This window comes from Scyliorhinus canicula, chromosome 20, assembly GCF_902713615.1.
Source record: "Scyliorhinus canicula chromosome 20, sScyCan1.1, whole genome shotgun sequence".
Taxonomy (NCBI): Eukaryota; Metazoa; Chordata; class Chondrichthyes; order Carcharhiniformes; family Scyliorhinidae; genus Scyliorhinus; species Scyliorhinus canicula.
Genome location: NC_052165.1, coordinates 17,922,699 through 17,936,393, shown reverse-complemented (window position 1 = coordinate 17,936,393; position 13,695 = coordinate 17,922,699). Strand labels below are relative to the sequence as shown.

At 39.4% G+C, this 13,695-nt stretch overlaps 1 protein-coding gene across 1 annotated transcript in view; it reads left to right on the top strand.

Annotated features, from left to right (window-relative positions):
- lemd3 (LEM domain containing 3) overlaps nucleotides 1–13,695 on the top strand; it is a 55,960-nt gene that overhangs the window by 20,348 nt on the left and 21,917 nt on the right. The window contains 5 exon segments of the mRNA XM_038780193.1: nucleotides 3,014–3,045; nucleotides 4,085–4,151; nucleotides 10,937–11,013; nucleotides 13,224–13,303; nucleotides 13,419–13,564. Of these exon segments, the coding sequence (XP_038636121.1) occupies nucleotides 3,014–3,045; nucleotides 4,085–4,151; nucleotides 10,937–11,013; nucleotides 13,224–13,303; nucleotides 13,419–13,564 (402 nt within the window).

Below are 13,695 nucleotides of genomic sequence, written 5' to 3'. Positions count from 1 at the left end.
CACCTAGCTGTACCTCACCACTTTCTCTCTTACTCCACTATTGCTATCCACTATTGCTAAATTATCAGACAGCTTAGCCAACATCCAGTACTAGATGAGCCAATATTTCCTCTAATTAAATACTGGGAAGACTGAATCCATTATTTTTGGTCCATTCCCTAACTACTGACTCCATCCCTTCCTGGCAACTGCCTGAGACTAAACCAGACCACAACCTTTGTTGACCCAAGATGATTTTCCAACAGCTTATTCATGCCATCACTAAGACCGCCTATTTCAATCTCTAATATCCCATGACTTCACCCTAGTCATATACCAAAACCCTGATTCAAGCCTTTATCATCAATACAAAACATGGATCCAGTCATCTGCATTTGTGTTTTATTCTGTATTTCATATTGGCTTTGATTAGTTTTCGAGTGGATTATTTGCCTTTCATTGCTAAACATGATCTGCGAACAAATGATTGACTTTTTCACCACATTCTGTAAATGTGTAGATAACTAATATTGTATGTTGCTTTAATTACATCTGGCTTTAGGAATGGAACTGTGGTTATACTGTATTGATATCTAGAAAGTTGGGATACTTTTGTTAGTGGAAATGGTCACGTTATCATTCTGTCTTCTGTAGTTCCACAATAAGTGTCAGTCAACAGCACATCACAAGATTGTCAATTTCATCTGCTTATGCGCATGCTCATTTTTCAGCAAAATCAAGATGTTTTTGTGTTTTTATTGCTCGGTCGCCAACTCTAATATCAATGTTGCAAGTATATTTGTCTCTTCAATATCTTCACATGCGTTGTAATCAGGTTATTTAAAAAAAAAAATGCAAATTCTGTGATCACTGTTTGGCTATGTTCCCCTTATATTTTTTAAAAATAAATTTAGAGTACCCAATTATTATTTTTGATCTAATTAAGGGGCAATTTAGCATGGCCAATCCACCTAACCTGCATATCTTTGGGTTGTGGGGGCGAAACCCACGCAGACATGGGGAGCATCTGCAAACTCCACACGGACAGTGACCCAGGGCTGGGATTTGAACCGGGTCCTCAGTGCCGCAGTCCCAGTGCTGTCCACTGCGCCACATGCCGTCCTCGCTATGTTCCCCTTATGTACCACTGTTACAATTTGACCATTGTAGACACCTTGAGTATAGTGGTGTCAAATCAACTCCCTTGTGCTGTATGAATTGCTTTTTTTTTAATGAACGTTGACTCACACTGTCATATAGCTATTTGTGGTGGCAAGACCTGGAAGGAAATAATTCTCCCCAGCCAACTGGACAGGATTGTCGTGTTTTGCACCCAAACGGCCTTACAATCTGTTTGTGATTGATGAGATCTACCATGCGGAATTAGTGTGTTCTTGCGACACTAAAACTCAGTAGAAATTTGAGTTAAACTTCTCGGATGCAAACAAGAATCTTTAATGCCTCTATTTGATTACAATTAGGAGAAACTTAAATCTATTCTCAATAAAATTCGGCTAGCAAAAGGACTTAAAGAGAAGTAACTTGTACACAATTTAACTTTCAAAATAATACAGAAATAGTTGCTTGCTTACGGCAAAACCGCTTGCATTTACTTCAAGAGTTAGAGTGGGAAAGTGAAAATATGAAAAATAGAGATAGCAAATAGTTAGGTCACAGTATAGGATGATCTTGGAATAAAGATGGCCGTACGGACCATCATGTTTAAAGGAAATGTTATCAATTTTGAACCATCTATTTACACCTCTGTCGTCCTAATTGGTTTGGGTTAGAATCAAATTTATTTGATTCGATGGTTAGCTGTCAATCCTTAATGTGCAACATAAGTTCTGAATGTTTCATGTTTGAATATTTGTGTATGTTGTGGAATGCGATTCTATGCGATCAAGACTAGTTTCTACTGGTTTTCTGCTGACTTTGCTTTATCCACATTATGAACAATGGTGCCTTCATGTTGCTAAGGTGCCTGCTTCGTCCTTGATCAGATTACTGGTACAGCTCATTTCTTGCAGCTCATTTTTTAATGTCAAACTGTCTTTGAAAATATGTTTATTAAAACAATAGCTTTTTCATCTTGCTTAGTGAAAATGTTGCTTTTATCTCCAATTAGTTTATGCATGTGTCAGGCTTTTTGTGCCTCTGTTGAAACTGTGTGTTTTATCATGACCTGAGGTTCTGAGTGCTGAAATCCTCAATTTAAAATGGGTATTAAAACTGGGGCTTAATATTTACACTAAATAGCCGCCTTTTACCTATCAGAACTATCAGGAAATAGTCGATTACTATCAGCGATGTACTAAGTTGACATTGGATGCAACAAAGTTTGTTTTGAAACAAAACAGCAGGACTGATAGTCAATTGACAGAATCAGTACAATTTCTGTTTGTGTCTTAGCTTGACCAACTGGAAGAGGTTGACATCCGTACAAAATTGCAAAACCACTACAATGTAACAATAATTAATACCCCTCAATCAGGCACTTGCCCAACAATCTTATCAGATTTTTCTTTTGTCTGGGAGGTAGGACAAATCCATTGAAGTATTCTTAACTTGGGATCTGACAATATGACATTTAATGTTTGGAGCGGCACGGAGGCACAGTGGTTAGCACTGTTGCTTCCTAGCGCCAGGGACCCGGGTTTGATTCCCTGCTTGGGTCACTGCCTGTGTGGAGTCTGCACGTTCTCCCCGTGTCTGCGTGAGTTTCCTCCGGGTGCTCCGGCTTCCTCCCACAGGTTCCAAAAGACTTGCTTGTCAGGTGAATTGGACATTCTGAATCCTCCCTCCGTGTACCCGGGCAGGCACCATATTGTGACTAGAGGATTTTCACAGTAACCTCATTGCAGTGTTAATGTAAGCCTTCTTGTGACACTGATAAAGATTATTATTATTTAAGCTGATACATGTACATATGTGTATAATTGGACTTTTAAGAACCATAAATCATGTTCTTGAAAATGCTTTATAACTCCTCTTCCTTTTCTGTAAATACTCATTGCCTTTAATTTTTTTTCAGTAAAATCTCAGTCATTTGGAATAGATGATAAGGTAAGATCTGTTCATAGGTATTTGACTGAAATATTTTTTTCCACTGTGAAATTGTGTATGTGAAAACGAAAATCCATTGTCTCCAGAAAACCACCCTTTTCCACACCTATACAATCTTTGGAAAAAGAAAGCATATAATGTGGATTTGATTTACATGCTCATCAGTTTTAATCTGCTCTGGGAAAATCATCACTATACTGTTTGTTGTCAGGAAAGGGTCCCAGCAAATGAGGTGGCTCTAAACACAGTAAAATACATGTTAATAATGTGGATTTGCTTTAATATTGCTGCTTCAGTAAAACATAACAGATTACATCATATTCTCTTATTATACCTGCTTTAACTTTGGAAGCCATACCAGCTGCAGATAGCTGTCGGAGCAGTTGTTCTGATTGAACATTATGAACTTAAATATTGAGTGGTGAGAGTAATATTAAGGGGATCATGCAAGGAGTATCTGAGCAGTTAAACATGCTAACCGGTTCCCCATCCCAGCCAACTTTAGGGTATTGTTACAAATTTACCAATTCTATCTAATGACAAATTCTTTCATATTATGTCATCAAAATATGGCCATTTAGGGATATTGGTGATGTTCAGAGGTTTGTAACAATATTCTATAGTAAATGGGGAAATATAATGTCATTTTGTATGCATATTGCATCTCTTTCTATGGACAATTTACGGTTTTACTCTAATACTTGGGAATTGCTGCCAGATCTTGCTTGGAAAAATTGGGTGGGAAGACTAAGAACACAATGTGCAGTTTGCATATTTGGTCTACTTGCGCATGTTTTTTTTCCTCGAAACTCTACTGCAAGTATAATTAAATATTGTGGTTACTTGAAGTTGGTGTTGATAAAATGCACCTATTAATGCTGTGAGAAGGAGAAATGCCTTTGAACTTGAGTGCTCTTTTTCAAAGCTTCTAGAACTCTTTACAATTGACTTCTCTAAAATGCTGTCTCTTTTTAATTGTATGGCGTGGTTGAAAGCGGTAGAGAACTGCCAGGTAATTTTTGAATTGTACTTCATTTAGGTTGAAGAAAAAAGAGTAATTTTGATTATTCTTCATAGACTGCATGATCATCTAGCAAAAATAGCAGGTACGATCCTAACATTTTTGAGCATTTCTATCATTTGATTCCGATGCATATATGTGGGTACATTATTGTGGAATAGCCATTGTGCTACTGGACTCGTAATCATCTGGATTTCAAATTCCAGCACAGCAGCTATGTAATTCGATTTCAAGTAAATAGTCATAGATGTTTACAGCATGGACCAGGCCCTTTGGCCCAGCTTGTTCATGCTGCCCAGTTTCTATGACTAAGCTAGTCCCACTTGCCTGCATTTAGCCCATATCCCTCTATACCCACACTGCCCATGTAACTGTCTAACTGCTTTTTAAAGGAAAAAAATTATACCCGCCTCTACCACTGCCTCTGGCAGCCTGTTCCAGATTCTCACCACCCTCTCTGAAAATATTTCTGGTCTCTTTTATATCTCTCACCGTAAACCTGTGCCCTCTAGTTCTAGACTCCTCTATATTTTGGAAAAGGTGTCGACTATCTACCTTATCTATGCTCCTCATTATTTTCTAGACATCTATAGATCACCCCTCCAACGCTCCAGGGAAAAATGTCCCAGCTTATCCAGCCTCCCCTTTTAACTCAGACCAACTGGTAGCATCCTTGGAAATCTCTTCTACACTCTTTCTAGTTTAACAATATCCTTCCTATAATAGTGACCAGAACTGAACACAGTATTCCATGTGTGGTCTTAAACCAATGTCTTGTACAACTTCAATAAGACGTACCGACTCCTGTAGTCGATATTCTGACCTATAAAACCTAGCCTGCTGAATGCCACCTCCACTCCCCTGTCCACCTGCGACTCCAACTTCAAGGAGCTATGAACCTGTACCCCTAGATCTCTGTTCTGTAACACTCCCCAACTCCCTACCATTAACTGAGTAGGTCCTGCCCTGATTTTATCTTTCAAAATGCATCACCTCACATTTATCCAAATTGAACTCCATCTGCCATTCATCGGCCCACTGGCCCAATTGGTCAAGATCCTGTTGCAATCTTGTATAATCTTCACTATCCACCATGCCACCAATTTTGGTGTCATCTGCAAACTTACTAACCATGCCTCGTTCATTCTCATCCAAATCATTAGATCATAGAATTTACAGTGCAGAAGGAGGCCATTCGGCCCATCGAGTCTGCACCGGCTCTTGGAAAGAGCACCCTACCCAAGGTCAACACCTCCACACGATCCCCATAACCCATTAACGCCACACAATACTAAGGGCAATTTTGGACACTAAGGGCAATTTAGCATGGCCAATCCACCTAACCTGCACATCTTTGGACTGTGGGAGGAAACCGGAGCACCCGGAGGAAACCCACACACACACGGGGAGGATGTGCAGACTCCGCACAGTCAGTGACCCAAGCCGGAATCGAACCTGGGACCCTGGAGCTGTGAAGCAATTGTGCTATCCACAATGCTACCGTTCTGCCCTAAATAGTATATATAACAAATAACAGTGGACCCAACAACGATCCCTGAGGCACACTGCTGGTCACAGGCCTCCAGTTTGAAAAACAATCCTCCACAACCACCCTTGCTTCGGTCGCCAAGCCAATTGTGTATCCAAATGGTTACCTCATCCTGGATTCTGAGAGATTTAACCTTTTGCAACAATCTGCGGTACCTTGTGAAAGGCCTTGCTAAAGTCCATGTAGTCAACGTCGACTGCACTGTCCTCATCTACCTTCTTGGTTACCCCTTCAAAAAACTCAAATCAAATTCTGAAATAAATTGCTGCATTAGTAACAGTGATCATGAAACTACTCAATTACCATTAAAAATCCACCTGATTTTGCTCAGGTCCCTTGGGTAAGGAAATTTGCCATCTTACTCAGGCTGAAGCCCTGATTCATCTCAATTTGATTAACCCCTAACTGCCCTCTGAAATGGCCTAACAAACCAATAGTTGTATTGAAGGTGTTGGCTTACCACCACTTTCTCGAGTACAATTGGGGATAGAGAATAAATGCTGGCTTTGCCCACATTCTGTATGAATGCTTTTTAAAAATTGTTGCCATTGTCACATTTTTGGTTGCAGTTAACCAAGTAGAATTTACACTTGCAAAAACACTAAATATGCAAATAACTTGATGTATTTCAAAACCAGCTTTATTTCAACACCATGTAGCAGACTTATAACTTTGATGTGAGGTGCTTTTAATGTTTAATATTAGTTTATATTTGACTAACTAGCTTTCATTACACTAACATTCAAGCGAATATAAGCAGCTGATCACTCCCTGCTTCAAAAGCCCAGTTTGATGCAAAGTTATACTTTTTATATAGCCTACGTGCTAAATTCCTTTTTAGTTTGCTAATTGTACATTTGTGTTTGTGCAGGATGTTATCATAGGTAGCCATGAACAAGAGATTACTGTTGCATTTGGATCTAATTGCAATTACTGCATAATTAATTTTTTTATCGAAGACTATTGTACCAGACTGTTACTAACATACTAGGCTCTGTTTATTGTAAGAGTGATAATTTGTTTCATTATCAGTTGACCAGGTACGGTGATTGATATTAAATTTTAACTTTTGGGATTCCATTTATTCAGAACAATTAGAATTTGATTTCCTAACACAGCTACATTTTATATCTTTTAAACCACCTCACTTCATTACAATAAATTACAACAGTTTTTGTTTGCCTGGATAGCATGCATTGTGATTCAAGATAGGAAGAATGACACAGTACCGAAAAATCAACATTAAATTTTCAATTCATTCATGGCAGTAAACTTGTTCTCAATCTCCTGCATTTCCTCCTGCACACACTTTCTCTTTCCCCTATCTCCATTCTGGAGGTGATCCAACAGGGACACTTGAGCACTAATACTGTGACCTCTGCCATTATTGTATAGCTGCTCTGTACATTGTCCTTACAGTTTTGTGTTGTAGCCTTGCCCTATTTCCACAGGATAAAGATAATCTCATTAATGTGCAAAATAGTTGAACCCAACCAAAATTATTAACATTTCAATACTATTACTAAAATTGACCAAAAAATATTTCTGGAGTTCACTTTGCATTTCCTTGCAAACTGCTTAATAACTTATTTGTTGGAAATTGTAACATATGCAACCCTCATGAGACAACTGCAACCAGCCTGTGTAGAGTTTCATGTTCATTGAGTTGTAAACGTGCAACAACAGATTGATCACTTCTATTCTGCTTCTCACCTGATTTCTTCTTCTCTCTCCTCCCCCACCCTTAGCCATGAAATTTATTGAAAAATCAGTCATATTGTGCAGCACATGGCTGGCATGCTACCAGCAGTTATCATTTCATGATAAATGATGGAATTGCCCTGCTGTGCTGCTTTGACATTAAAAATCTTCCACTACAACATTTACTCATTATTTGCACTTTTACTTTCATAGTAATACTGGTGTGTGCTACGTAAATAGTTTTTGCTAATGGCTGGGAGTGTAGCAGGGTCCAATTTGATGGTCATTGTTATTCAATATCTAGTAAGAAGTCTTACAACACCAGGTTAAAGTCCAACAGGTTTGTTTCAAACACGAGCTTTCGGAGCACGGCTCCTTCTTCAGGTGAAGGAGGTCTTCACCTCCTTCAGGTGAAGTGTGATCTTCACCTGAAGAAGGAGCCGTGCTCCGAAAGCTCGTGTTTGAAACAAACCTGTTGGACTTTAACCTGGTGTTGTAAGACTTCTTACTGTGCTCACCCCAGTCCAACGCCGGCATCTCCACATCATTCAATATCTAGGTCGAGCAGAAAGGGTAATTGTCATTCATAATGATGTGAATGCGTTGGAAGATGAGCTATGTTCTTGCAATAGGAACATTGCCATCTGTACCAACTCGTGCTTGTCCTGGTTTGCAGGTGCTTGAACGCAAAATTAGCTGGCTTATCACATGACCCTCTTGGCAACTGCCAGTGACCCAAATATGGTCGTGGCTAACGGATTCCAGTTGTAACATGATTAGACCTATGGCTGAGAATTCCCTGTGTTACCAGGGCCCTTTTTCTGAAGTGATTGCACCCAGTTGAGTCCAAGGATACTGGAAATAGGAGATGTGGTTCCTTCACATTCCCAAAGGTAATTAATTGCTTTAAGAGGTTTTGCTGCCAGGCTCCTCCACTTGGAATGGAGAGATACAATGATGCAAATGTTCAGCCATCTTTGACTGATTTCAAGTCACTGAAATGTAGCTTCAGTCTTTCTAAAAATTCAATGAGTGTTTTCAAGCCAGTGAATTCATTTATTCGATTTTCATGAAATGCGATTTCACAACAGCCTGGTGAGAAGTGGATATGCTCAACTATACGATCTGTCCCTGTGGAAAAATAACCTGTATCAGCATCTTGTTATCTCCTAAAACGAGTTCCTCGAAACCGTTACATTAATACTTAATGTTGTTAATTCAAAAATGCTGCATTCAGCTCCATGTCCCAGGCCTTGTGCTTATTTTGTTTTGGAGCTGGGTTTGCAGCAAACTGCCCATCATTCCTGTTTCCACATTGATGTAAAAAGAAATTACTTTTTTGGTAACTAAAACTTTCGAGCTTGTATGGTAGCAGACAATTTCCTCCACTGATGTACAATTTTAAATAATCCAAAATATAAACTCTTGACTCACTTGTAAATGTATGAAACACAGTTAATTATTCAACATCTTTCAAATATGTCATGCTTTCTATCAAATTGAGGTATTTACTCCCAACAGATCTGATGCATTTCAGCTCCAGCCTGTATTATTTGAGTTTGAAGTGTGATTTTCAATAAGTTAATCTTTGACTGAAAGTGTTAATCAATAATGTTGAACGTCCCTTATTGCTCATTGGATTAATTTTTTTGAAACCATAAGGTGGAATTTATTTGCATGTGTGATTACTAACTCCAACTTGACATATATACTTACTTGATGCAACAAGTTGTGCGCCTTTGCACAGACAGTGCGGCACGGTAACACAGTGGTTAGCAATGTTGCTTCACAGCGCCAGGGACCCGGGTTCGATTCCCAGCTTGGGTCACTGTCTTGCGCAGTCTGCACATTCTCCCCGTGCCTGCGTGGGTTTCCTCCGGGTGCTCCGGTTTCCTTCCACAAGTCCCGAAAGACATGTTTGTTAGGTGAATTGGACATTCTGAATTCTCCCTCAGTGTACCTGAACAGGCGTCGTAGAGTGGCGACTAGGGGTTTTTCACAGTAACTTCATTGTAGTGTTAATGTAAGCCTACATGTGGCACTAATAAAGATTATTATTATTGTGCATGGAATGTTTCTGACGGCTGTTATCATTTCATGTTACTTTCGATGTTTTGGCTAATTCTGTCCATCATCTTTGAAAACGCCAACTCTTGGCTGAGTACGGTTACCCAGCTGCCCAGCCATCCTGTACATCCTGTTTTTCTTTTCCCCAGATGTGGCCCTAAGAAGTTAATGTGGACAGGTTATTTATGTGGTCAATATTGTACACTATGTCAAAATGCTTTTGGGAATCACTAAATAGGGAACCAAGATTATGATTTATGACCAACGCCCTCGCTTCCCAATCCCAAAAAACCCAGTTCTGATGCACAGAGGACAATTTCAGTCCCTGAATTCCTGCTTGTATTAGATTAACTACTTTAGTATAAGATAGTCTTTCACTTAGTGATTTTTTACGACCGTTTAACATCTCAAAGTGCTTTTTATAGAGCAGAAACCAAGCCTTTTAGCTGAAAGACTGAAGCTACTTTTATGATTTAAACCATTCAAGTTCTCATTATTGAGGTAACAGTTCTGATGTGTTGGACATTGGCAAATTGACAATTGCTTAACTGTTTTTTAAAAATTGGATAGTCCATGGCATTGTCTCTGAAAAACTATATTCAACGGTTTTGTATTTGCACATGGATCCTTTTCAATCCCAGTTATAATCATAGTAAGAAGTCTTACAACACCAGGTTAAAGTCCAACAGGTTTGTTTCAAACACGAGCTTTCGGAGCACGGCTCCTTCCTCAGGTGAAGGAGGTCTTCACCTCCTTCAGGTGAAGTGTGATCTTCACCTGAAGAAGGAGCCGTGCTCCGAAAGCTAGTGATTTGAAACAAACCTGTTGGACTTTAACCTGGTGTTGTAAGACTTCTTACTGTGCTCACCCCAGTCCAACGCCGGCATCTCCACATCATAGTTATAATCATGACATGGATCCTTTGCAATCCCAGATATTATCAATCAGCATTGCTGATGGTATTCAGCCATGTGCCATTTGAAAATGGGTATCAAATTTAGCACATAAATGCTGCATTAGGGTTTTTGGTATTCAAGCATATTTAAGATAGAGTTTTGGATTGCAACCTGGGGTGAAATATGAGAAACGCATTTATAAAGATTTTTTTCTTGAAAGGGGGAGCCATAAATTAGGGTGGGGAAGTAGTGGAGCCGAGTGAACGATAGCTGTTAATGAAGTGACCAGAAAACTCTGACAATCAAGGAAATCAGTCTAAGCTAATAGGTATGAACAGAAGAATATGACAAAGTTTCAAACGACTAGTCTAAAAAGGAAACTGTCATTAGTGCCTAAACTCTGAATCAGTACTTAAACAGATCACAAGAAAGGGTAGTTCATAGGTTTCTGTTGACGTTTTTAAGATGTCTGTACAGTTGAAGTCAGGGCAGCCTACTGGTATTCAAAGTGCTATGTCAGCATGACGGGTGTGGCATCTTGTAATTGCAAACCACGCCAGGTTTTTTGTTACTTGTTTTAAACTTACTTGCCATTAGCATTTTTAAGAAGACTATATTGACCTGATTTATATTGCTGATATTTTTCTCTAATCCCAGGAGACTATGATTGCGGACATCATGTCTATTATAAAAACAGAAGTCTTTCTGTCCAAGATGCTGCTGAATATGTGACTGTAAGTTATTTCAGGCATATATTACATTAATTGATTAGCCAGTTCTCAGCTATTGAATGCTTTGTGTTTCTACAGTTATATGAACTGCTGAGATACTAGAAAATGTAACCTTTAAAATAATTGGGAGGCAAAAGTATTATAACCATTTTTTGCCAGTTGTTGAAAGTATCTATATTGCATGACTTTGCATCCACATGATTATAGTTGTGCCCACAATTCTACCTACAATTTTGAAAAATTCTAATAGGGAGCCCTCGTGTGAATAACAACCATGATGGTTTCCAAGAACAATTGCATTTAGCTAGTATAACCTTGTAGAAATTAAAATGACCGCTCATGAAATGTTCTGAATAACTGCACAGGTTATGAAAATTATAAACATTAGGATTGATGTCCTGATCTAATTAGAATGGAAATGACTGTTCTAAATCAGCTGCCACCACAATAATAATAGATTCCATTGGTATTTTAAAATTTTTAGGAAGTAGGCAAGTGAGACCATGGTGAAACAGTGCACGTGCGAATCTTTTGATTATTTTTCCATGTAAGGCTAACCATTCTAGATAAAATAGCCTGGTGGGTGGCACGGTAGCACCGTGGTTAACACTGTTGCTTCACAGCGCCAGGGTCCCAGATTCGATTACCGGCTTGGGTCACTGTTTGGTGCGGAGTCTGCACATTTTCCCTGCGTCTTCGTGGGTTTCCTCCAGGTACTCCAGTTTCCTCCCACAAGTCCCAAAAGACATGCCGTTAGGTGAATTGGACATTCTAAATTCTCCCTCAAGTGTACCCAACAGGCATCGGAATGTGGCGACTAGGGACTTTTCACAGTAACTTCATTGCAGTGTTATGTAAGCCTACCTGTGACACCAATAAAGATTATTATTGAAAAAATGAAAAAAAAAATGAAAATCGCTTATTGTCACAAGTAGGCTTCAAATTAAGTTACTGTGAAAAGCCTCTAGCCGCCACACGGAGCATCTGTTTGGGTAGGCTGGCACAGGAATTGAACCGTGCTGCTGGCCTGCCTTGGTCTGCTTTCAAAGCCAGCAATTTATCCCTGTGCTAAACCAGCCCCCTTATTATAATCCGTGATGAGGTTTTGGTTGTAAAAATCTGTTTTTTTTTCCCTAATCTACTGACAACCTTCAATTAGCAATTTATTTTAAAGTGCATAAACCGAGCATACACTGAGTTGACGTTTTATGTTAATGGCAATTTTTGGCCTTAAAAATATGTTATATTGTTCACAGAATGAAAAGAAGAGCAATCTGCCAAACATTACTGTAATAAAAATCAAACACTCAAATTTCTGTCCTTGTTGAATAAACCATCCAATTGGCCGGCACAGTGGGACGTTGGTTAGCACTGCTGCCTCACTGCGCCAGAGACCCGGGTTCAGTTCCGGCCTTGGGTGACTATCAGTGTGGAGTCTGTACGTTCTCCCTGTGTCTGCAGGGGTTTCCTCCTGGGGCCCTGGTTTCCTCCCACAATCCAAACAGATGCAGGTTAGGTGGATTGGCCATGCTAAATTACCCCTCAGTGTCCAAAAGGGTAGGTGGGGGGGGGGGGGGGGGGGGGGGGGGGGGGGGTGGGGGGGGTGGGGGGGGCGCCTAGGTAGGGTGTCTTTCGGAGAGTTGGTGCAGACCCAATGGGCCGAATGGCCTCCTGCACTGTAGGGATTTTATGATAAAATTTGTAAATTCTTTGGGCATGAGAGTTTTCATAAATGGATAAAACAAAATAATTTGTTAATCAATGTGCAATCTTGAATTTGGTCCACTCTTTACAACCACTTGTCAAATATTATTTGACCTTTAGATTTTGCTGACGACTCTGAATTATAATTTAGTTCTATGTGACAAAGTCTTTGAACAAACTTGTAATCTATGTAGTTCATTATTCTACAATCAATCCAATGCTTTTTCCACTCAAAAGACAAATTTTCCTGAGTACTCATTGTTTTTCTGAACTGAATATTCTGCAGTTTTCCATTTGAAGTCAGTTGTCATTGGACATGGTTGAACATACTCCACTTTCTGTAGTTTTTTTGCACACGGGTGAAATCAGATTTTAACTTTAGTTCTGTGTCTAACTTGTTAATGTGCATAAATACCTAGTTAAAGACTACCTGGATGTGATGGTTGGTCTGGTTAATCTCTGAATTCTAAAATGTATAATTTAAAATGTCTTCGATCAATATCATACAGGTCCATGATGCCAATCATGAAGAGAAATTTAACGGTTCACTACAGTGGATTTTACAGAGTACAGATGACTTTGGTATAAAGTGAGTGAGTTTGTTCATTGAGGATGGATCCTGAGCCTAAAATACAGATGCAATTGCAAAACAAATCTTCAGCGTAGCAGGGCCATAACAACTAGGTTTTGTCTTTAATGCGCAGGTTGCTTGGCAGCGACTCAAATGCAAAGGTAAATGCAGTGAGTGAAGTACAGTACTTGGAATCCACCCATCCACAGATGTCCTTCATATGTCGCTTTCGTCGTGCATTTTTAACTGTCTTGCACAGAATGTTTATATTTCTTGTGGGTGAGTCTCAAATGCAGTAATTTTTCCAACACTATAAAGTATCTTGGTCATAATGCTAGAAATTCATCATATTTTTCTTGTGTTGACTTCAACTCAATGTACATGAACATATTTGGTTCACTATTGAAGGG